The sequence below is a fragment of the Oenanthe melanoleuca genome, chromosome 7 (assembly GCF_029582105.1).
Source record: "Oenanthe melanoleuca isolate GR-GAL-2019-014 chromosome 7, OMel1.0, whole genome shotgun sequence".
Taxonomy (NCBI): domain Eukaryota; kingdom Metazoa; phylum Chordata; class Aves; order Passeriformes; family Muscicapidae; genus Oenanthe; species Oenanthe melanoleuca.
Window position 1 is genome coordinate 21,806,811 of NC_079341.1, and position 23,792 is coordinate 21,830,602.

General features: G+C 57.3%; 3 protein-coding genes across 6 annotated transcripts in view; 2 read left to right on the forward strand and 1 right to left on the reverse strand.

The window, feature by feature from the left end:
• ATG9A (autophagy related 9A) overlaps positions 1-10,099 on the forward strand; it is a 62,673-nt gene extending 52,574 nt beyond the window's left edge. Inside the window, exons 2-15 of the mRNA XM_056495857.1 lie at positions 144-275; positions 508-550; positions 1,846-1,911; positions 2,205-2,366; positions 2,470-2,611; positions 3,529-4,277; positions 4,604-4,757; positions 4,974-5,153; positions 5,897-6,142; positions 6,433-6,653; positions 7,069-7,186; positions 7,359-7,581; positions 7,724-7,866; positions 7,966-10,099. Coding sequence (XP_056351832.1) covers positions 173-275; positions 508-550; positions 1,846-1,911; positions 2,205-2,366; positions 2,470-2,611; positions 3,529-4,277; positions 4,604-4,757; positions 4,974-5,153; positions 5,897-6,142; positions 6,433-6,653; positions 7,069-7,186; positions 7,359-7,581; positions 7,724-7,866; positions 7,966-7,971 — 2,556 coding nt within the window. The 5' untranslated portion in view covers positions 144-172 and the 3' untranslated portion in view covers positions 7,972-10,099. The remainder of the gene's footprint in view (positions 1-143; positions 276-507; positions 551-1,845; positions 1,912-2,204; positions 2,367-2,469; positions 2,612-3,528; positions 4,278-4,603; positions 4,758-4,973; positions 5,154-5,896; positions 6,143-6,432; positions 6,654-7,068; positions 7,187-7,358; positions 7,582-7,723; positions 7,867-7,965) is intronic.
• A 491-nt stretch (positions 10,100-10,590) lies between these two features.
• ABCB6 (ATP binding cassette subfamily B member 6 (Langereis blood group)) lies at positions 10,591-17,195 on the forward strand. Its single transcript, XM_056495880.1, has 20 exons — positions 10,591-10,661; positions 11,290-11,820; positions 12,342-12,479; positions 12,760-12,949; positions 13,156-13,248; positions 13,503-13,695; positions 13,782-13,903; positions 13,986-14,095; positions 14,163-14,228; positions 14,345-14,470; positions 14,559-14,635; positions 14,739-14,802; positions 14,899-14,984; positions 15,086-15,143; positions 15,323-15,427; positions 15,822-15,996; positions 16,280-16,392; positions 16,501-16,595; positions 16,775-16,843; positions 16,921-17,195. The coding sequence occupies exons 2-20, from the start codon at positions 11,305-11,307 to the stop codon at positions 17,045-17,047; spliced, it is 2,523 nt and encodes an 840-aa protein (XP_056351855.1). The 5' UTR covers positions 10,591-10,661; positions 11,290-11,304; the 3' UTR covers positions 17,048-17,195.
• Positions 17,196-17,534: 339 nt separating this feature from the next.
• On the reverse strand, positions 17,535-23,304 carry ZFAND2B (zinc finger AN1-type containing 2B). 4 transcript variants are annotated; one of them, XM_056495888.1, is made up of 9 exons: positions 23,157-23,304; positions 22,370-22,464; positions 21,756-21,887; positions 20,959-21,110; positions 20,406-20,513; positions 20,176-20,245; positions 19,591-19,667; positions 18,925-19,003; positions 17,535-18,673 (listed from the first exon to the last, which is right to left on the reverse strand). In XM_056495888.1, the coding sequence occupies exons 1-9, from the start codon at positions 23,209-23,211 to the stop codon at positions 18,635-18,637; spliced, it is 807 nt and encodes a 268-aa protein (XP_056351863.1). In that variant the 5' UTR covers positions 23,212-23,304; the 3' UTR covers positions 17,535-18,634. The 4 variants fall into 4 exon arrangements, with proteins under 4 accessions (XP_056351863.1, XP_056351862.1, XP_056351865.1 ...); XM_056495887.1 differs by having other exon boundaries at positions 18,925-19,006; positions 23,157-23,290; XM_056495890.1 differs by lacking the exon at positions 20,176-20,245 and having other exon boundaries at positions 23,157-23,292.
• Positions 23,305-23,792: the final 488 nt, after the last annotated feature.

A 23,792-nucleotide genomic window follows, 5' to 3' on the forward strand; every position in this document is an offset into this window, starting at 1 on the left:
CGCCACGGGCCCGCCCCCGAGCCCATTGGTCGCTGCCGTCCCACCTCCCGCTCGCCATTGGCCGCCGTGGCCGCCAGTCGCGGGCGGGGCCGAGCGGGCCGGGCCGGGCCGCGCCGGGCCGGTGGCGGCGGCGGCGGCGGCAGCGGCAGCGGCAGCGGCGCGGGGCCCCGCCATGGCCCACTTCGAGACGCAGTACCAGCGCCTGGAGAGCTCCTCCACCGAGTCTCCACCCGGTGGCGGCGACCTGCTCGTCCACGTCCCCGAGGGCGCCAAGTGTGAGCGATGGCACCGGGACCGGGGGTTGGGGCCTGGCCGGCGGCGGGGTGCGGAAGAGGCCGGGGGCGCAGAGGAGAGGCTGGACACCAAGGGGAGCCGAGGTGGCGGCTGCGGGGCTGGTTTGGGACCTCGGGTGCCAGGGGCAGCGGGGGAAGGGGTAGGTTGTGCTGGTCACAGCACCCGGGATGGGTGTGCTGAGGGCCCCTCACCGTGTGCTGCTTCTTCCTTCAGCTCCGTGGCATCACATCGAGAACCTCGACCTTTTCTTCTCTCGCATATCCTTTCGCAGGAAGAGGATGTATTTCCCTCTTCCTGGCTCTAAGTACAGGGAAATCATGAAGCTCTGTGTAACTTGGAGCTTGGGCAGTGTCAGCTCATTCCTGTAGGGTACTACACAGCTCCGGAGGGGCTGACAGAGCCCCCACACCTTGAGATCCTGTCACTTGACACAGGGTCATACAGGTGCTTCTAGGAATTCCTGGGAAAGTGACGATGGTACTGTTGTGGTTACAGTTAATGCATTATATTCTTAACAGAATTTTATTGCTAGCGTGGCATTTACAATCAGTGTAGCACAGGATTTCTGTAGGCAGAATCAGCGTAGTACAATTTTATAAGTAACATAGAATATAATTTTATAGTATCTCTTAGCTTGTGGTTTCTAATCATCTGGACTCTTTACAGATCTGGTCATATTTTAATATATAGCCTGTTATATCAGTATAATGGTTATAATGTAGACGCAAAAATCACATAAAAGAATTTGAGTCATTCACTTAGTCTTCAGAGGAAACACATGACAATGGGGGTATCCCTGGCTACTGAGGGGTCCTGGGTCTCACTGTCCACTAGCAGCTGTGATACAAGTTCCCACTTAGGATTTGTAACTCCTTGATTTTGTTGATAGTGCTCTGGGTGCTGTTAATACTTCCCTCCTCTGTGATGGGTCATCATCTCTGTTGGGCTGGCCAGCTGCCTGGGACCTTCAAGGACAGCACGGAAGAGAGTAATCAGCCTAGTGCCAAGGAATCTTGGAGGCCCATGGGGAGGGAAAGCAGAAACCCATTTGATTTATCTACTTGGTTCAGTGCCTGGTAACTAGGGAAAGGGTGACCCACTAATAAGTGACCTCCTTGGTGACAGAGAAGGGCTGCTTGCCTTGTAAAATGCTGTTAGTTATGCTGACCACATTGCTGGGGTCAGGAGCAGGTGCCACTAAATGCATTTTTGTCTGTCTGTGTCTTGTCCTGCCGTACCCTGCCCTCCCCTATGCACCATTGTGCATCCTGAGCACAGGCTGAGTTTCTGCTCTGTGCTGAACAGACCCCCACTATTGGTGTTGAGTGCAGAAAGGAGCACAAATAAAGCCAAGTCCTTCTGGCCCAGCTGTGCTTTACCTGGGCAGTGTGTGTTTTCCTGCAGTGGGGAGACCACTTTGCTGATGAGTAGGAGAGATTTTCTCGTGGTAGTGAAGGGAGACTTGGCTGAGGAGCTGTGGAGTACTAGTGGGACAGAAACCTCTTCATCAGAGAGGAGTCTCCATGCTGTTTTCCTTGACTGTAGCTTTCACGTCTATAACCTGCATCAGAAGAATGGCTTCACTTGCATGCTCATTGGAGAGATCTTTGAGCTCATGTAAGTGCAGGTACCCCTCTGTTGTGGCTGTGACAGCTGCTGGGGAACAGCCACAGGCACTTGCCAAGCACGTGCAACTCTATAGGTGGAAGGGCTCCTTTCATAATTGTCCTGTCTCCCCTTCCTCAGGGTTTTCCATGCCCCAGACCTGCATTTCACTTTGAGGAACAGTTGCCTCACAGCCACTTCCATGGCTGTGGGATTGCATCTCCATGACATATGACTCTGGCTGCTTCATGTTTTGTGGTGGTGTAGAAGGGTGATTCCCTCACAACACTTCTCTTTTTTCACAGGCAGTTCATCTTTGTGGTGGCATTCACCACCTTTCTTATCAGCTGTGTTGATTATGACATCCTCTTTGCCAACAAAGCATTAAATCACAGCCAGCATCCCAGTGAGCCCATTAAGGTGACTCTGCCAGACGCCTTCCTGCCTCCAAATGTCTGCAGTGCAAGGTAAGGGCAGCGGAGGGCATGTTAGCCACTGCTCTTGTTTTCTTAAGTGCTCAGGGTTCCTGTCTGGGCCTGTATCCCACTACTTGCCTCTTCTTGCTTGCAGAATCCAGGCAAACAGCTTCCTCATCTGCATCCTGGTGATAGCTGGGGTTTTCTGGATCCACCGACTTGTCAAATTTATCTACAACATTTGCTGCTACTGGGAGATTCACTCTTTCTACATCAATGCCCTGAAGATCCCCATGGTAAGGCGCTGAGTCAGGGGCTGCACGTGGGGCTGCCGAGGGTCGTGGGAAGCATTTGCTGGGTGGTTGCAACTTGCCTTCACGCCTCTCCTCTTCTCAGTCAGACTGAGCTCTTCCTTCTGCTCCATAACCACATGATCTTCTTTCAGCCTCTTCTCCAGCAGCCAGTTTATTCCATGTTAACCCCTCTCTGCCCAGTCTGCCTCTCCATCTGCTGCCACATGCCTCTGCCATATGCCACCCAATATGTGTATTCTTCAGTGGTGGCATTTTCTGTGATGCCTTTCACAGAGAAGGCATAAAGAGGATATCCTCATACCTCCTTGGGATGTGGACAACCTCAGCTTCCTTGTTTACTTGGAGGCTTGGAGCTACTTAGTTGTGGAGGTCACACAGGAGATCAGTGTGTCACAGATGGGGTTTGAGCTTGCATATACATCCTAGTCCAGATTCCTTGCTCTGATGAACAGCATGAAAAGGCATGTGCACATCCTTCGGAGGGAGAAAGTGTCTTGAGAAAGGTGGAGTGAACCAAATATGGTTTGTCCCCTGTTTTTCCTACTGGAGTCATTGCTTGAGTCCCTTCCGTGTTAGTTTCTCCCTCTGACTCCAAAGGGCAGCTCTGGGAGGACCCATGGAAGCCTGGACCTGTGTTTATGCCTCCAAGGAGGCTGCTGCATGAGTGGCTGGGAAACAGTCATCTGTGCTAATCTAAGGGGTAAAGGGCACCAAGGCAAGGTGTGGGGTTTGCCTGCTGCAGGCTGAAGTGGTGCCAGAAGGTGCCTCATGCCCTGGTGTTGCTGCACTTTGTCAGCACCCCAAGGTGTGTGCAGGGACCAGCTACTTCAATGGGCTCAGCCTGGCTTCTGTCCCCGGATACTTCTTGCTCCTAATCTTGCTGCTTGTCCACCTTCCAGTCTACCCTGCCCTACTACACCTGGCAGGAGGTGCAGGCCCGCATTGTGCAGATCCAGAAGGAGCACCAGATCTGCATCCACAAGAAGGAGCTGACAGAGCTGGACATCTATCACCGCATCCTCCGCTTCAAGAACTATATGGTGGCCATGGTGAACAAGTCACTGCTGCCCATCCGCTTCCGCCTGCCCCTGCTGGGAGACACCGTCTTCTACACGCGTGGGCTCAAGTACAACTTTGAGCTCATCTTCTTCTGGGGTCCTGGCTCCCTCTTTGAGAACGAGTGGAGCCTGAAGGCTGAATACAAGCGGGCCGGGAACCGCCTGGAGCTGGCCGAGAAGCTCAGCACTCGCATCCTCTGGATTGGCATTGCTAACTTCCTCCTCTGCCCCCTCATCCTCATCTGGCAGATCCTCTATGCTTTCTTCAGCTACACGGAGATCCTGAAGCGGGAGCCGGGCAGCCTGGGTGCCCGCTGCTGGTCTCTCTACGGCCGCTGTTACCTCCGTCACTTCAACGAGCTGGATCACGAACTGCACTCGCGCCTCAGCAAGGGGTACAAGCCAGCTTCCAAGTACATGAACTGCTTCATCTCCCCGCTTCTCACCATCGTGGCCAAGAACGTGGCTTTCTTTGCTGGCTCCATCCTGGCTGTGCTCATCGCTCTCACCATCTATGATGAGGACGTGCTTGCGGTCGAGCACGTCCTGACCACGGTCACCCTGCTCGGGGTGGGCATCACGGTGTGCAGGTGAGGTGGGTCTGTGCTGCCCCTGTGCTCCTCCCAGCGCTGTAGGGAGCAGTGGGGCTGGCAGCAATCCATGTAAAAAGTGCTCTTTGCTTGCAAATGGATGTGAATCTGCATAAATGAGGGGCACGGCTGGGGAGAGGCAAGACCAGGCTAGAGAAAGGGGTAGTAGTGATCCTGGCTGCAGTGGTTGTATGGTATGAGGGGCTGGTCTGGTCGGAAGGTTACAGGTGGAGCTGTGATATGGGTCAGTCATCCTGCCCTCTCAAAATGACATCTACCAGGAACTGAGGTGTATTGCTGTGATGTTTCCCTGTCCTGTCCTACAGGTCTTTCATCCCTGACCAGCACCTGGTGTTCTGCCCAGAGCAGCTGCTACGAGTCATCCTGGCACACATCCACTACATGCCCGACCACTGGCAGGGCAACGCCCACCGCTATGAGACCAGGGATGAGTTTGCCCAGCTCTTCCAGTACAAAGCGGTGAGCTTGGCTTAACTGTGGGGCTGGGGACTTGCCCCCATCCCTGCAGGAGGGAGAAGGTGCTTGAGAGCTCAACAGCTCCTGGGCTCGTAGAGGAACAAGGCATCCTCAGAGACACCCTGCCCCAGAAATGGAGGGCTACCTCTGGGTTCTGTTTTAGGACTGTGGGCTTTTTGACACTCAAGTTTGTGCTGAACCTATCATTTTTGTGCTCAGGTCTTCATCCTGGAAGAGCTCCTGAGTCCCATCATTACCCCCTTGATCCTCATCATCTGCCTGCGGCCCAAGTCCTTGGACATTGTTGACTTCTTCCGTAACTTCACTGTGGAGGTGGTGGGTGTGGGTGACACCTGCTCCTTTGCCCAGATGGACGTGCGCCAGCACGGCCACCCTGCGGTAGGTACTGGGCTGCCCACCAGCCTGTCTGGTCCTTTAGACCCGTGAGATACCTGAACTCACCACTCCTGGCAGCCCACAGCCCAGCCACCCACCTCTTGGTAGGGTTTCTGGGTTTAGCAACACAGGTCACCAGCTCCAGAAGGCTCTTGTGGCCCAGCTGTGATTATTGATCAGATGCTTTGGGAATCAGGCTGTGGCATTGCCTTTTTTTACAGCCAAGGATTCTGTCCTCAGGAGAGTGGAATGAGGACATTTAGAAAGTGACCACTTAGAAGCTGACCTGCTTGTGAAGAAATGGGAAGCATTTTCCATTATGCCAAATCTACAATGGAGGGAAGAGGGGTTCATCTGTTTTGTGTACCTGGGAATTTAGGTTACTTGTCTAGAGAAAGCCTTCCTAGTGACACAGTCATGAACTAGGAAGGAAGTGAACTCATTGTAGCGGGAAGCTTTTAAGAAGAGTCATTTATTGACTGTAATTGTTCCTGTCTGTGACTGTTCCCAGCTCCCCAGTTCCCCTGCAGCAGTTCGTGTTCTGGGATGGAAATGGAACACACTGCTTGCTGCTTCTTCTCCAGGCTGAGATGACTGAATGAGCATGGGGACTTTAGGTGTAGCACCTGCTACATAGGGAGCCATGGCCACGCATGGGCTGTGTGTTGCATGCTTTGCCCTGACTCCCAGGGCTGGCAGGGTTGTAAAGCAGATCTTGTCTCTCATTATCTCTCTGTTGTCCACAGTGGATGTCAGCAGGAAAGACGGAGGCCTCCATTTACCAGCAGGCTGAGGATGGCAAGACGGAGCTATCCCTCATGCACTTTGCCATCACCAACCCCAAGTGGCAGCCACCCCGTGAGAGCACAGCCTTCATCGGCTTCCTGAAGGAGCGGGTGCACCGGGACAGCAGTGTGGCCCTGGCTCAGCAGGCTGTGCTCCCTGAAAACGCCCTCTTCAGCTCCATCCAGTCCCTGCAGTCGGAGTCAGAGGTGCCCAGGCTCAGGGCTTATGGGTTGTTCTTTGGGTGCTTGCTACATGCTGGCAAATTCATCATCAGGCCCTCTGGGTAATTTTGCCCTTGCATGGGATGTATCTGGGGATGAAAATGTGGTAGATCTGCTCTATCTGGGACACTTCTGGCTTTCTAGAGAAGGTAACAGGCTGCCCTAGAGCCTTGTGAGGTGAAAGAGGGGTCAATATAGCCCTGCTCTGTGTGTCTGGTGGGATCAGTCCTCCAGCTCTTCACAGGACAGTGACTCTTTCTCTTTCAACTCTGCAGCCTCACAGCCTGATTGCCAATGTGATAGCAGGCTCTTCAGCACTGGGCTTCCACATGAGCCGGGACGGACAGGCTTCCCGGCATCTCTCAGAAGTGGCCTCTGCTCTGCGTTCCTTCTCCCCACTCCAGTCTGCCCAGCAGCCTTCCAGTGGCTTTCAGACATCAGGAAGGGATGGAGAAGGAGCCCAGCCTCGTGGTGCCACTGCCATGACAGCCTCTGGGTAAGCTGCTGGCCGGAGAAGGGCAGCCAGACACCTTGGACATTCCTTTGCTCTTTGCCCAAATGCTGTCCTGTTGTCCTAGATGCATGGTGGCATTTATCTCTGCAGCCTGGACAGCAAGGGACATTCACAAGCAGAGTTAGATTCAGGTCTAGGTACTAGGTGCTAAGGCTGGCCCCAAAGGATAGCGTCAAGATCCTATTGTTCTCCTGCGGTTACCACAGTGGGGAGAGATCCCCATGTAGGGAAGAGGCAGTGGCATAGCAGGGCTTGTGTATTTTAGGAGATACTGCAGAGGGCCTCTTCATTACCCAGTCCAGGAGCAGATCTCTGTGAGCCTGACTGTAGGGTGGAGAGGGGCTGGGCAGTGTGAGGGCACCTGGGCAGCAAACATTACTGGTGTGTTCCATGGCAGTGCTGATGCAAGGACCGTGAGTTCGGGGAGCAGCGCCTGGGAGGGTCAACTGCAGAGCATGATCCTGTCAGAGTATGCCTCGACTGAGATGAGTCTTCATGCACTCTACATGCACGAGGTGAGCAACCCAGAGTGGGGCTGGCCACGGGGGGATGGAGCAAGGCAGGCAGGACTGGTCTGCCCTGTCCGTTGTGATGAGAAAACCAGTGTGTACGTAGTGCTGTGGAGAGGGTGTGTTTGGGCATCTGGTTTCTTCCACACAGCTGAGTCACTCATGTTTTGGCCCGCAGTTGCACAAGCAGCATGCCCAGCTGGAGCCCGAGCGGCACACTTGGCACCGGCGAGAGAGTGACGAGAGTGGGGAGAGTGCCCATGAGGAGCTGGATGCTCAGCGGGGTGGCCCTGTCCCCATTCCCCGCTCTGCCAGCTACCCCTTCTCCTCACCACGGCAGCCTGCCGAGGAGACAGCCACGCTGCAGACTGGTTTCCAGCGGCGATACGGTGGCATCACAGGTACGGGAGCCAGGGCAGAGCTCTGAGTTCAGGTCAGAGCTCTGTAACTCATGCCCTTTATGGACTGGCACAGGCAGCCTGCCTGCTGCTAGACGCTGGCAGTCCCCCAAGCAGCTAATCTAACTTGCAGCCTCTCTTGCAGACCCAGGCACAGTGCACAGAGCCCCATCACATTTCTCACGCCTTCCTCTGGGAGGCTGGGCCGAGGACGGGCAGTCGGCGAGGCACCCAGAGCCCGTGCCAGAGGAGAGCTCGGAGGATGAGCTTCCGCCACAGATCCACAAGGTAAGGGTGATGGCTGTGGCTGAGAGGGGCAACCTGTTCCTAGGTTAGGGTGCTGGCAGCTGGTCGCAGTAGGTGCCACATTCTCTCTCTGTCTTGCAGGTATAGCCTGGTAGACTGGGGATCTCATGGGGCTTGTAGATTGGGAGCCACCTGGACAGCAGGATGTGGCATCGGCTTGATTCTTCTCCTGTCCTGAGTGGACATTTTGTTGCCATCAATTGCCGAAGAGACAAAACTGCCAGGCCAGCGTCTTTGCTGTGGCACATTGTGTCCAGCCATGTGTCAAGTCAATGCCACTCTGACTTGTGGGGTGAATGCGTGTGTGAGTACATACCTGTGTCTGTGTTCACATCTGTGTCGTCCGTGTCAGAGGATCTCTGCAGAGCCTGTGGAAGCTGACATGACAGGACTAGCAGTGAGGAGCTGCTGGTGGACTGGTTTGGAGGTGGCAGCAGCAGCTGTTCTTCAGAGGGATGTGAGATGGCATCAGCTCCATCCAAATGTGCACCTGAAGCTGGGATCTGCCACCAAAATGAGGGCAGGAGTTGTTCAGGGTGGTCTAGCTCAGCCTGTAGCACCACACTGCCCTGCCTGCAACCCTGAGAACGTGCCTAGGACCATGTTAGTCCTCCCAGAGAGGATCAGTGTCATGCCTCTCAGCCCAGAGCAGGACAACAGTGGGGCAGTCACCCGCCCCTCTGTCCTAGCACCCTGAGGAGGGATGGGCCCTGGTGGCAACTGCTGGTGTGAGTACAGGTGGGATATAGAGCTCTTGGGAACAGCTCTGGTTTGATCCAGGGATGCTGCAGCTCTTCCCTGCCTCATGACAGCTGGCTTATTCTCTGCATGCAAGAAAGAATCATTGGAGTGATGCCTCTGTGCTGGGACACCAGCATCCTCCCCATGTATGGCACCCATGGAATGTGGGCTACTAGTGGGCCCTCCTGCAGTGCTAAAGGGACCTCAGAGTGGAGCAGCCCAGCATCTTACAGGAGTGCTCACAGCCCCCTCAGAGCTCAACCTGAAATGCAGCTGTTCCTGTGGAACTGTTTCCTCTTCCCCAGCAAAGGCTTTGGTTCATCTCGAATCTTGCCCAGAGGTTCCCAGCTCCTCCTTTCCTCCTGAAACCCTCCTTTCACTTACAACATGGTTTCAGCTGCTCTGGAGACCATATACCATGCAGCTGTCTCGTGCCTGGCAGAGCAAGGAGGGTCATCCTAAACCCAGAAGGGAGAGGGACACCTCAGCCCAGGATTGGGATGGTGGTGTGGAATCAGGATCCCAGCTGTGCAATATGGCCTCACACAAGACCTTCCCACCATCCTTCTGTTTTCCCTCTTTTCTCTTTGCAGCATCTGGGGAATTGCATCCCAGCTAACTCCTACCCACGACTTACTTTCCATTCCCCTTGCCTCTGGCAGGGGCTGCTTGCTTTTCCCATGCCTTCTGCGAGCACTGCACATCCTCTGCTCTCTCTGGAGTCCAGGGCTATCCCTCTTCTGCCAAGGTTATTGCCCTCTGCCCTTTGAGCCTGCTGCCAGCACTTCTGCATGCAGGTAGCCTGGGCATGAGCAGGGCCAGGAGGCTTGCACAGGGGCAGGCTCTTTGGGTAGCAGGCTCCTTGTTGCCACAGGGAGGGCTGGGCAGGGCTGGAGCTACGACTGCTCTGGGGTCTGTATGAGATCAAACAGGAGAGCTCAGGGTGGGGATCAGCTCTTTGGTGCTGGGGTCAGGATTCTGTGGACCTGGGTGCTGCGGGGGTCCTTCCATGGAGAAGTGGCTGCAACCTCTCCACAGCAGCTTCAGCTTGGGGCTGTCATGGCTTGGTGAAAGAAAGCAGAAAGCAAATCTCCTTGAAATCCAGATATTCCGATGGCTTCTCTTGGTGCCCAGGCTGCTGCCTCCCCTCTCTGGGCCTATGGGACACTGCATCTGGACTTCGTAATGGAGTTGCTGCTGGTCTGTACAGCTGAACGACTGGAGACTGCCCTGGGGCGAGGGGAAACTCGGGATCTTTCCCTGGGCTGGCAGGAGGGAGAGGCCAGGCATAGCAGGCCCAAGTCTTTGCCGCATGTTTTGCTTGTGTCGTCAGTGTCCCATGTGCATGGCGAGCCACTTTCTCATCTCCTCCTGAGATGTGCGGGCACGGGGGTCCCTGGGGAGTGCGGTATCATACCCCCTTCCCCCCGCTGTACAGCTGTATAGCCGTCTAATAAAGATGGGGTGTATCATCCCTGCCTGCGTCTGAGTCTCCCTTCGCTCTGTGGTACCGTGCAGCCCACCGGGGCCTGGCCTGCGATGGCAGCATCAGGCTGGGAGGAGCCTGCCGGCTGCACCTGCGGCACTCAGCTCCCAGCAGCAGCGCGGGAGGAGGCAGGGGCTATATTTATCCCTGTGAAGGCAGTGCCCCGTCCTGCCTGACCTCTGGCGGGAGGCCCCGCAGGGGCTGCAGCGGCTATCGCGGCTCCGCAGGGCCGGACTGCCGGCGGCGATAAGCGACAGCGGGGCGGAGACCCTCCGAGGCCACCGGGCCGGGAGCGCGTCCCCCGGCACCGACCCCTGCCCATCCCCGGCGCCGGGGGAGGTCCGTGCCGCCCGGGGCTGGGCAACGGAGCCCGGGGAGGCGGCACACGGCGGGGCTGCAGTGCCGGTGCCGGGAGGGAGGCGGGCGGGCAGAGCCGGCGGTGCCGGCGCGGGGCGGGGAGCGGGGCGGGGCGGGGCGGAGCGGCGCTGGGGCCCGGCTGGCAGCGGCGGCGCGGAGCCCGGAGCGGGCCAAGGCCGGCGGCCCGGGGCAGGTGAGCGGCGCGGCGGGGCCGAGCGGCGGGCGGCAGGGCAGGCACCGCGGCGGCGGGGCACGGCCGCCTGTCCCGGGCCCGGCGGCGCCGGCACCGCCCGGCCGTTCACCCGGCGCGGCCTCTGCCTTGCCCTCTACGGCTGTTTCCCCGGCGTGTCCCTATCTTTGCCCTTGCCTCTCCTCCGCACGGCCCCGCGGTTCCCCGAGCATCCTCCGTATCCCCGCCCGCTCTCCCACCCCCGCCTCTCCCGCCGCATCACCCCCGTTGCTCCCTCCCACTAACCGGTCCCAGCTTCACTCTGCCTTCCTGTCCCTGCGGCTCCCGCTCATGTCCGAGGGTATCCTCAGGGGCCCGGGTGACTCTGGGGGCCCAGTCTAATGTGCCCCCGTCCAGAACACGGAGCACAATGTGCTGCTCATGGCCATCCCCTTGCAAAGCTGGCCCTGCTTGCAAGCACTGCTCTGTGTGTGCTGCATGCAGTGGCTCCTGTGTGTCTATGTCCAGCAGTACTTGCCCCTGCCCTGTTAGGGCCCTTACTGCTTGGCCATACCCGCACTGTGAGTCCCTGTGTGCAGCTGGTACCACAGCCCGTCCTGAAACCTTGCCTTGGGCTCTCTTCTCTCCACAGTGGGTGACCTGCAGGATGGCCGTGCTGGGGAGCTTCTGTGAGGGCAACAACTCCATCACCCAGGCCTGGGTCCAGCAGGGCTTCCAGCCCTGCTTCTTCTTCACGCTGGTGCCATCCGTGCTGCTGAGTGTCTGCCTGTTGCTGGGTGCCCTGCAGTATGCCTGCTATGCCCGCTTCAGCCGTGCCATGGAGCCCAAGTACATTCCCCGCTCTCGCCTCTACCGTGGCCAAGTTCTGCTGTCCCTGTTCCTGGCCCTGCAGCCCTTTGGTGGGCTGCTGTGGCAAGGAGTGGGGCTGAGACAGCTCTATGGGTATATGTTGCTGCATGCCTGCCTCTGGGCCCTCAGCTGGGGCTGTGCCATTGCCCTCCTGCAGCTGGAGCATACCCGGGTGCTGGCCTATGACCGAACACGGGGCCATGGCACTGTTCTCCTCCTCTTTTGGGCACTGGCCTTTGCTGCTGAGAACCTGACCCTCGTGTGCTGGAGGAGCCCTCTGTGGTGGTGGGCACTGGAGGACACCAACCAGAAGGTAGGCTGGGGGTCTGTGGCCAGGGAAAGGGGACGAGGCACTTTTGGGGGTGGTAGGGACAGCATCATCATGGTGTAGGGATGGAGTATTCATGTAATGACCTGCCATGCCCAGGGTGTAAACAGTCCTGGGTTGCACCCACACATCTGCCAGATATTCCAGTCCCAAGCCCAGCTATCACACATCTCTCTGTTCCCCCACCCAGCTCAGGTCCTTCTTCTGCCCAGCCCAGACCCAGGTGCATAAGTAGGAGTGTTTCCCTGCTTCCCACAGCCCTTTGCTCCCGTGCACCCCTTAGGGTAGGTGCACCTTGAGCCAGAGGGCATGGAGCCAGATGAGGTGGGGGTGGTGCTGGAGGTGCTGTGCTCAACCAGGGACTCGCACTGAGCTGCATGGGGGTGTCCCCTGGCACACTGCACCTCATCACCCTCTGCTCATTGTCTCTCTCAGATCATATCCATCCCATGCTCAAGGTTGTGCTGAGGGCCAGCTGAGATGCTGAACTCTCACTCTCCATTTAGGTGCAGTTTGGCTTCTGGCTGTTGCGTTACATCTGCACATTCATGCTCTTCATCCTGGGCATGAAGGCCCCGGGGCTGCCCCACAAGCCCTACATGCTGCTTATCAATGAGGAGGAACGGGATGTGGAAAACAGCCAGGTGAGTCCTGGGACTGAAGCAATCTTATGATATAGTCAGGAAGGAGCTGGGAATAAAATGGGAATACAGCTGCCCTGGGATCAGCATCTCCAGGAGATGTGGGAGGAACAAGGTTTAGGGCTGTCCAAGCTCCCTGCTTGCTGTCACTAGGATGCAGCCCTATTTGGAGGATGGAGTGGGCACTCTGGAGTGGGGCTGATTTTCTTGGGGTGTTGCCCAGGGTCATTGCCATCTGGATTGGGGTACCAGGGCAATGACTCCTTGGTGTGCTCTCCACCAGCCACTCCTGACTGATACCAGCAGGACCACCTCCACCTGGAAGGATTTCTGGAGGAAGCTGAATCTGCTGGTGCCATACATGTGGCCGAGGGGCAACCACCTGCTGCAGGGGCTAGTGCTGTTCTGCATGGCACTCATGGGGCTGGAGCGGGCCATCAATGTCTTCGTCCCTATCTACTACAAGAACATTGGTGAGGCACCTGGGGCTTGGTGTGTGAGGCTTGCCACAGTCTCACCAAATGTTGGGGGGGGTTGAAGTGACCTGGAAGACTGCAGGGGTTTGGCAGGAGCAGAGTCCTGGGGTTAGGGTCCAGCACTGGCTGCTGGGGCTGGTTCCCACAGGTACCCTGGGATGCTCCTCGTTCCTCCATCCTGACCCTTGGCACACTTCCCACAGTGAATGAGCTGACAGCGGGCGCTCCCTGGCACACCCTGGCCTGGACTGTCTGCAGCTATGTGGGATTGAAGTTCCTGCAAGGTGGAGGTGCTGGTAAGGACCATTGGGAAGGATGGGGTACTTGACGAGAGATGACATTGGGCACATCTTACCAGTGCTGGGGTAGCCAGGGAAGCCCGTATGCCCCATCACTGCTGCTCTCTTGGAATCAGCAACCAGGGCTGGTCCCAGGTTAGGGAGAATGAGTGGGCTTCATCCCAAAACCCTCTTTCCCAGCTGGACTTTTGGAAGTCTTCTGCATGCCCCAGTGGGCTGATCTCAGTTGACCTTTCCATGTTGCCCTGCAGGCTCCACTGGCTTTGTGAGCAACCTGCGCACCTTCCTGTGGGTGTGGGTGCAGCAGTTCACCAACCGGGAGGTGCAGGTGCAGCTCTTTGCCCACCTGCACGGGCTGTCCCTGCGCTGGCACCTGGGCCGTCGCACTGGTGATGTGCTGCGTAGTGTGGACCGGGGCACCAGCAGCATCAACAGCCTGCTCAGGTCAGAGTGTGCCTGTGGTGGGTGGGGGTTGGCCAGGCAGCCCCACGGAGCTGGACTGATGCCCCTTCTCCCCTCCCACCCCCCAGCTACATCGTCTTCAGCATTGTCCCCACCATTGCGGATATTGTCATCAGCATGGTTTACTTCACCTCGGTCTTCAGCGCTTGGTTTGGCCTCATCATCTTCGTGTGTATGAGCCTGTACCTGAGTGAGTGGGGGGAGTCAGGGTGCAGGGCTGCCAGGCTGTGGGGTGGCAGGAGCCTCCCAATGCAGCTTCCTCCTGTCCACAGCTCTGACCATCTTCATCACTGAATGGAGAACCAAGTTCCGTCGGGACATGAACACACGGGACAACGAGGCCAAGTCCAGGGCTGTGGACTCGCTCCTGAATTTTGAGACGGTACTGTAGGAGCTGGGGGGGCTCACTGAGGACTGCTTGGGTGCTGATACCAGCTCTGCTCCTGTAGGTGAAGTACTACAATGCAGAGAGCTATGAGGTGAACCGCTTTAACGATGCCATTGTCAAGTACCAGGTATGGGGTGCTGAGCACCTTCGGGTGCTCAAGGGGGAAGAAGCCAAACGATGATGGAGATGATCATGGGTATGGTTTGAAGGCAGCAGCATCCCACAGGACTTTGTCTCTTCCAGGTCTCAGAGTGGAAGGTCAGTGCCTCGCTGGGCCTCCTCAACCAGACCCAGAACCTGGTCATTGGCCTAGGGCTGCTGGCCGGGTCCCTGCTCTGTGCCTACTTTGTCACTGAAAACAAGCTGCAGGTAAGGCTGGTGCCAGCCTGTGCAGACCCCTGCTGAGGTGGGGCCCTGGGGCTGGTGGCTACAAATCTCTACACCCTATCCCTTCTAGGTGGGGGATTTTGTTCTCTTTGGCACCTACATAATCCAGCTCTACACACCACTCAACTGGTTCGGCACTTACTATAGGTAATGCTGGGGAGCTGTGAGGTTCCTGGGTCCTCCTGTCCGTGGGTGACTGGTTTGGTATGTGTTCCTCCAAACCCTTTTCTCTGGTCTTTGCCCTCTACAGGATTATCCAGAATTCCTTTGTGGACATGGAAAACATGTTTGAGCTCTTCCATGAGGAGCAGGAGGTGGGTACCACCTTTTCTGGACCTCGTTCCCTTGTTTGACCCATGGTCCTGCCCTAGGGATAGGCAGGCTCTGAGCCTGCACCTCTACTTTGACAGGTGAAGGATGTGGTGAATGCCAGTGACCTGCGCTTGGAGGGTGGGCAGATTGAGTTTGAGAACGTGCACTTCAGCTACGTGGATGGGTATGGGGTACTGGGCACAGGGTGGGACCTGCTATAGGACCTGGCACAGGAATGTGGGGCCATGGAGTGGCCCTGAGCCCCTCTCCATATCCCTCTTCCAGGAAGGAAATCCTGCAGGACATCTCTTTCTCTGTGATGCCTGGGCAGACGCTGGCTCTGGTGAGAGTGGGACTTGGAGTGTGAGTTCACTGTGGGAGGGAAGGATGGGGTTAGAGAGGCTGGAAAATATGAAGGTGGGAAGGACAGCCCCCCAGCAGGGCCAGTTCTTTCCTGTCCAGCCCCTAATCACCAGCAGCTGGGAATTTGTCGTCTCCAAGTTCCTTTTCCTTTGTGTGCAGGTGGGACCTTCAGGCTCTGGAAAGAGCACCATCATCCGTCTGCTCTTCCGCTTCTACGATGTACAGGGTGGCTGCATCCGCATTGATGGGCAGGACATCTCCCAGGTGAGGGGGGAGGGCCTCCAAGGACCAGGGGGGACACGCCAGTTTATCTGGGCCTCGCAGCACGGCTCAGTGCAGGCACCAGCACCTCCCCAGGGCAGGGGTGAGCTCACAGCCCCCACAGCCCCTTTGCAGGCCAATGGCTGTGCTAGAAATGGCAGAATGGTGTGACTCTGGGACCCCAGGCTGAAATGCTGGGTACTGACCAAGGCTCCCTGGGAAGGACTAGGGCACTAGTCAGAGCCCCCCCTGCAGAGTGGAGATACCTGTGGTGCAGGGTGAGCCTACAGCACATAGCTTGCAAGGAACGGGGCTCATGGCTGAGGGTCAGATCAGGTTTTGGAGGGATCTTTGCATTGGGTATGGGTCTACCTGAGCTCTCTCCTCTCCCTCCCAGGTGAAGCAGGCTTCGCTGCGTGCTCACATTGGGGTGGTGCCCCAGGACACGGTGCTCTTCAATGACACCATCGCCAACAATATCCGCTATGGACGGATCCCAGCCACTGACCAAGAGATACAGGAGGCAGCCCGGGCTGCTGACATCCACGACCGCATCCTTTCTTTTCCTGATGGTGAGACCCCTGCAGTTCCCGCCATTCCATGGTCCCCTAAGATCTTCTAGCTGCCCTCACAGGTATCCTAGGGTGACATCTCCCACAGGGAGACCTGCATGACTCTCTGTCTTGCTTTGCCTTTCCCTGCCTTCTTTCCAGGGCTAGATCAGTCCCTGGACAGGGATGAGCTGTGGCTCCACCACGTGGCTGTGTGGTCACAGCAGGGCCTCCCAGGGCAGCAGGTCCCCATCTCCATTTCAGAGGGCACCAGCACATCATGTTTCTGCTCTGGTGCCTGCAGGATACAACACCCAGGTGGGAGAGCGGGGGCTGAAGCTGAGCGGGGGTGAGAAGCAGCGCGTCGCCATCGCACGCACCATCCTGAAGGGTCCCCACATCATCCTGCTGGATGAGGTAACAGCAGTGGCCCCAGCCCAGCCTTAACCAGCTCTGCAGCAGTCCCATGCCCAGCAGCTGCCATACTACCTCTGTCCCTTCCCCATGCTGTGTCTGCCCTTGCAGGCCACATCTTCACTTGACACAGAGACTGAGAGGAACATCCAGGCTTCTCTGGCCAAGGTCTGCGCCCACCGCACCACCATCGTTGTTGCACACAGGTAGGGATAAGGGAAAAGGGCTCATCTGGGAGGTGCTGGCCAGATCCCCCACAGAGGGGCACACAGACCTGCACCCTACTCAGGAGGTGAGAATTCCTGGGATTGAATCTTCTGACACCATGCAAACCCTCAGGAAGCCTCTCCCCCCATGTCAAGGTAACACCTGGTTTTCCCTGCAGGCTCTCCACTGTGGTAGGTGCAGACCAGATCTTGGTGCTTAAGGATGGGCACATTGTGGAGCGAGGGAGGTGAGCACAAGGGGAGGGCTGGGGGAGGGGAACCCCTCCCTGGCTCTGGGACCAGCATGCCTCCACTCTCCTCCCAGGCATGAGGAGCTGCTGCAGAAGGGTGGCGTGTATGCTGGCATGTGGCTGCAGCAGCAGACCGGAGAGGAGGGCGAGAGCAAAGAGCACCACGCTGAGAAGCCCCAGAGAAGCAAGAAAATATCATGAACATGACCAGGAGTTCTGCTGTGACACTGACTTGGGCCCAGGCCCCCACACTGCCTGGGAGTCTTTTGCTGGCTGCAGGCAGAGGCCCTGCCTGCCCTAGAGCTGCAGGGGCTTGGATGGACACTCCACTAAATTTGTATATGTTGTACATTTTGCTGTTGTGTAGTTTCTTAAACCAGGTCCTTTCCTGCCTGTGTGCTCTGGGCAGGGTACACGCCTCTTGGCAGGGGCAGGCAGGGTTAGTGCCTGTGCCCTTGCGTAAACTGGAAGCTCTGCCACAAGGCTGAGCTCCTTAGGCTTAGGTGGGCAAGGGGTTGAGCAGGCTGTCAGCACCTGCCCAATCCCCACACAAAGGGCTAAGCTTGGCAGGGGGCTGCACTCCAACAGCAATGGAAGAGCAGGGCAACTGGTATCCCCTCACCTCTATGTACCCTCCCCCACTTCAACTACTATCCACAGAGATGTGCACTTTCAGCTAGACACCAAGTGACTGCTCCCTCAGGTACCTCTGTACCTAGTGCTATGCTTTTATTTTCTGCCAAGCAGCACTTTTATAAGTCTCAGCATTCCCCAGACCCAGCCTGAACCCCCCTCCCTCAGCTGCTCAGAGGACAGTCCATCCTGTATGGCTGCAGACCCCCTGCAAGAAGCCATCAGGACAAATCCCCCCCATTCAACCAGGCTCTAGGCTCAGGGCTTTGTTTGTAAGGAGAGGTTCTGTGCTATTGCTATGCAGGAGGGGATCCTCAGCAACACAACTGGAAGAAGCGAGGCATTCCTACCCCAGCAGCATTTAAACAGGGCCCTGTTTAAGTTTAGGGCAGCAAAGAGCAGCCCAACAGCAGGAAGGCAGCTGCAACCATCCCATGTGAGTGACGCTGGCAATCAAGTCACTGCCGAAGTTACTTATTATATTAAACCAGGAAATGCAGCTCCATTCAGTCTCAGAGAGGCCTTATGCCCCAGCCGAGCAGGGTAAGGCCTAACATGCTCTTGTGCATGCAAACAGCAGGGAGGGTGTGGGGAGTGGGGAAGGGGCTGCCTTCATGCTGCTGGGAGGCTGCACATTCAGCTGTGCCATGCCCAGGCAAAAGACCATCCCAGCCACATTTGCTCTTTGCTGAGGGGCTGGCATGGCCCTCCCCAGAGCATGGAATCCAGCCCCCCACTAGAGAAGACAGACACATCCCAGCTGTATGTCTGAGCATGCGGAGATGTCCCCACACAGCCCTGCCCTCACCCCACAGTCCCAGTAGTGTTGGGACATGGCTGTGGCAACTGTGGGTAAGTGCAGATCCTGGGCTGCTGCTTGCTTTGGTCAGTGTGTACTCAGCCCCGTCCTGTCCAGTCTTAACCTTCCCAGGACCATCAGCAATTTGCTGCACTAATTTTATATAGGTACTAGGGCTGAGGTGTCAGTGTATATTTGGTGGCTTACAGCTCCTAGGGAGATGAACTGTCCTTGGCAAGGGGCTCTTGGTACCAGTGTCCAGGCCAGAGCTCCATGGCATCCACATCGGAGGCCAGAGCCACTCCTTGGGTCACAAGCAGGATCCTATGTCCACTGGTACACGCCGCCTCACGTGCCTACGACATGCTGCAGTTTGATGGCTTTGAACCATGTGCCTGGAACAGAAAGAAGCACAGTGAGCAAGGGCAAGCAGGCTTCTTCCTCTCTTCTACAAGAGGGCACACCCAGTGCTCAAGTTCCCAAAGCAGTGATGATGCCACTGCCCCAGGCTGGGCTGCCCTCCTGGTGAGAGGCCAGAGTAAGCAGAACCCAGGGAAGCCCCCTCCCTCACACATGAGGGGGCTTAACCCCATGAAGGGGATCAATCCCATGAGACAAAGCAGAGCCCATAGCCAACCTCACTCACCTGCCGCTGTGACTTCTGGTACTCGGCTTCGCTCGCTGACAGTGCCTGGGCCAGTGCCAGATCCTCCTCCTCCTGCGTGCTGCTGGGACAGTGGTGCATTGTGTGCCTCAGCCTCCCTCAGGCTCACAGGCTGAGTGCTCAAAGCCCTTCTGGCTTTCAGCATCTCACTGCAACCCCCCAGCATATCTTAGGGCAGGGAGGATAACAGGCATGGGGCTGGGGAGGGAGCAAAGGATCCAGCTGGGGCTGGCAGCCAGAAATCTGGGCAAAGGAGAGCCATGTTAAGTCCAGTCTGTAAAACTGTGCTTTTAGCAGCACTGGGCACTGGGCCTGGGGACATGAGCTCCTGGGTGTCCTCCATTAGCACTCTTACTCCACCTATCACTCTCCAGCCAAATCCATTAGCTGACAAGTGGTCAGACAATGGTTTGCCCTACTCTGTGTGTCAGTCACTGTCCCCTACCAGCACCCCTAGGGCTGAGGGCATGTTCAGCAAATCAGAGTTCCCTTTTGGCTCTGGACTCTTCCTATTTTCCCCTGACAGTCACAGATAGGCATCATATGGAAACACGTGCTGAGAGGAATGTTATCCCAGAGTCACATGATGTTTCCTCAGGCACCTTTCACACTGAGTACCACATCACACCACGTGTTTTGGGGCTGTACCTGGGTGGCTGTGCTGAGCTGCGTGCTGACTCTGCCAGGGACATCTCCAGAGCTCGCTGCAGTGCCTCTTCCTCACTCTGAAACAAAGCACCTCGTCACCAGCTGGGCCAGGGTGGGGGGGCAGGAAGCAGCCCTGAAGCACAAGTGGCAGGTACAGTCTTTCCTGGCCAAGGGTGGGTAAATCTCTCCCCAGGAGGCCAGACACACCCAAGGCTCTGGGTGCTCTGGACAGACTGGCAGTGCTCTCCCCCTGCCCAAGGGGACACATTCATGCTTGCTAATGCAGAAGTATGCCAAGAATACCAGTGGAAAGCAACTTCCAGTCTCCTCCAGACTTTGCTTGTACAATACCCAAAGAAAATGGCCGGTGCACTTTGTCTCTTTGGGGAAAGCTAAGCTGTCATTCGCAGGCACCAGAGCAAGCTCTGATTTCCCACAGAACATTCAGGATCACTGTCTGCCAGGGAAGGCCCAGCTAGGAGCACAGTCACCTACAGAGCATGGGTTAGAAAGCATTTTGCATTGTTACAGTCACTTGCCTAGAGGGCACAGAAACCACCCCAAATGCCAGGCCAAGCCACTCACCAGCCCATTCTGCAGCATGACAGCTGGAGGGGAGGTGCTGCGAGCCTGTGATGCAGCTGCTCTGCCTCCCCTGCAAGCAGAAGAAAAGCTGCATTATTGTCAAGGCATGGAGCCCTATCAGTCCTGCTGAGGCACAAGAAGAAGGGAGCTGTTACTCTGGCATTCCACAGAGAGCCAAGCTGAGCCTGGTCATGCCCACCTCAGAATTACAAGTCAGTCCATCACCTTACCTGGCACAGGCTGGAGAAGAGGAGCTGTCTGCTGGCCGAGCAGCTCCGCTGCTTGATGCAGTGACTATTTTGGAGGAGGATGCCTGGGCTCTGGTAACTGCAGCATGCCTAGGATATATAGGACACCTGTGAGAAACTGTTTTACCAGCATGAGCAATTCCTAGGCATTGAACACCTTGGGATAACAAGCTGGATAAGCAAGACACCTCCTTGGCTCCTCTTCCTCCCATGTTGTGGCTGTTATTCCCAAGAGTTTCTCTCCCTGAAACCCTGTACCAGGACAGGCAGAAACCACTGGCTTACAGAATAAGGGGCTGGGGAAAGAAGCAAGAGCAAAGCAGTCAGCAGGCTGTACTGACAGCTCTTGCTGCAGGAGAGACTGTGCATACTGGTGTGCTTGGTGCTACAGGTTGACACCCTGGCACACAGGGCAGGGAGTATGAGAATGCAGCAATACCAGACAATAAGTCAGGAGGAGCTGGGCTTCTTCCCTGTCACCCATATGGCAAACACAGCCCCACCCTTCCCAGCCTGTCTGTTTTCAGACCCTCACCCTGCTTTGGAAAGGGGATGCCCTGCACCACTGCAGTCATGGTCCAGGGGGTGCCGGTGCTTGAGGCAGTAGTTCTTGTGGCACTGGTCACAGATCACCTTCATCATCTCCTTCTGCTTGCAGCCAGGCTTCAAACACTTGTTGGTGAAGATCTGAAAGATGACACAACAGTGGTGAAAAGGAGCCCCAGCTGTGGGGCTAGAGCTGTCCCTTCTCTCCATGCCAGGCCCTGGGCGTTGACCAGCCTTCCCCACCAGTGTATCTTGTGCAATGCTCTGAAATTTGTCTCTAACTACTTTCTTTAGATGTCTCTGAATAATTTCTTTAGATAGTTCATTCGTAATTCACTGGTGCTTTAGTATCCATATACAAGAGTCTTCAAAACCACAGAATACACAGCAGGAGAAAGTGCCTTGCCCAGGAACTCCTGCCTTCCATGCCAGTGCAATGGGGAAAGCCCAGGGGATTCCAGCTGCTGCTGGGCTGGGTTCCTGTATGGCTAACTCCCTGCAGCAATTTTATCTCCTGGCAAGATGGGGTAGCTAATTGAGATTGCATTTTCATGATAGCAGCATGCAGTTTCCCATCCTTATGTCCCAGGTGGCTGCCCAGCCCCACTCCATTACCACCTTGCTCCCAGACTACCTCCACAAAGCCATGCAGATGTGCACACCTCCAGCTCACCAACCCTCCCTGCCTTCAGCCTGTGCCACAGTGAGCACCAGGCAGGGCTGAATCTGTGTTGTTTTCATCCCATGCCCAGGCTCAGAGAGCTGGCAGAGCCACACAGTACCTACCTTGCGCTTGCGTTGTGCAGGGTCAGACTTGCAGTCACGGTCAATGTGCTCACCCACCACAACATCAGGCATCTCCCCCCGCCTCACAGGGACTGGGGTGTTGCAGAGGGGACATACTGGGACCTGCACATCCTGCAGAGACAACAAAAGGGAGCTGGGCAACCTTGAGTGCTGCACAGTCACCTCTCTCCCTTTCAGGACCTGCCTACCATGACTTCCACAACTTCAGCTGCAGTTTGAGATCCTGCTCATGACCCTCCAACCAGCTTGTACAGCAGAGGCACAGATACACTCTGGGAAGATGATATGGCTGGGAGATGCCCAAACCACTTCACCCAGTGGGAGAGAGAGGGCTGGATGTTTGTGGCACTGAGATGCAGATACTGGCTTTCAGGTACATCTTCACACTTAGTACAAATCCCAAGGGGGACTAGATGTTTGTGGCACTGAGATGCAGATCCTGGCTTTTAGGTACATCTTCAGACTCAGTACACATCCCAAGGGGCACTGCTCAAGCAACCAAAGTCACCAGAGATTATTATAATTGGTGGCTAGAAAAGCTCAGCAGCTCCATGCAGGAGGATCGATGGATAAGATCTGCTCTCCACACTTACCTTCTTGTAGGCAGAGGTGCAATCGTGCTGGGCATAAGCGATGTGGTCTGTGCAAAAGATCTGCTCGCAGGCATCGCACTTCAGGGGAAGGAAGTCTAGGAGCAGGATATGGCATGGGCAGAAAGCATGGAGATCAGCATTGCTCACCCGCAGTCTGGGGGCCTCCCAGACTTCCCGAAGGCACAGCAGTGACCGTGGCAAAGCCGCACTTCTTATCCCCCAGCACAAAAGCAAAAGGGCTGCAGGTCCATAGCCACGTCTTCAGAAATACCCAGGGCTCCTCCTCAAAACGAGCCGCCCCGAGATCAGGAGCGGCACCCTGAATCACTCCGAGCTCCCCAAGGACTGCCGGCCTCAAACCGGTGGGAAGTGATGCTGCCACAGCCGCCAGGGGTTTCGCCCACCGGGATAGCCGGGGTACGGCCGGGTCCCAGCGGCCCCGCCGCGTGCGGCGCCCCAGCCTGCAGCACGGAGGCCCGGCAGCGGGGGTGCTGCCCGGGCCCTGCCCGCCATCCCCGGGCAAGAGCCGCTGCCCGCCCGGGTAGCGCCGCGAACCCGGACAGCGGTACGGACAGCCAGCCCCGGCCAGCGGGGTGCCCGCGGGCAGCGGGGAGGGCCAGGGACCCCTCCGCCAAGGGCAGCACGGGCGACACGGCCCGCCCTTCAGCCCCGCTACCGAGCGGCCGCCCCGCCGCCCCCCCTCCCCGCAGGCCGAGCCGCCCGGCCCGTGCCGCCCAGGCCCGCGGCCGGCTCGCCGTGCCCCCTCCCCGGTACCCCCGGCGCTCACCCAGGCGCTGGCAGGCGGGCCAGGAGCAGTGCGCGCCCAGGTCCGGGAACTCCATGGCGGCACGGTCGCCACCGGCACCGGCGGCCCCGCCGCGCCCGCTTCCGGCGGGGCGTCACGGGGCGGGACCGGGCACAGCGCCGCCCCGCGGGCCTCGCCCCGCCCCCGGCTCCGGGCGGCGCCGCGCCCCTCCGTGTTCCCTTCTCCGGGAGCGCCGCCGGGACCCCTGCCAGCACCAGCTCCGCAGACCGGCCCCGGCGCTGGGGGAAGGCTCCGGGCAAGGCGGAGTTCGCGACGGCCAGCGCCAGAACCATCCTGCCCTGCCAGGCCAGCAAGAAGTGTCTCTGGCCCCATGGGACAGCTTGAACTTTTCCCTCCATCCTTCCTCCCCTGCCCCAAGGGACATAAACCACGGATCCTGCTGTGTAACAGAGCTCCTGGCTCTATTCCAGTCACCTCGGAGTCTCCAGGTGCCATGCTACCATGCCCAGCGGAGCACAGATGGGGTGCTAGAAGGGTCAGTGGTGCGGAAGGCAAGAGATGCCACGGCAGCAACAAACTGGAGTACTGAACAGGGCCAGGAGTGAAATTCATTGATTGCAAAAAAATCAACTCCGCAGCCACCCAGTAACAAACCCA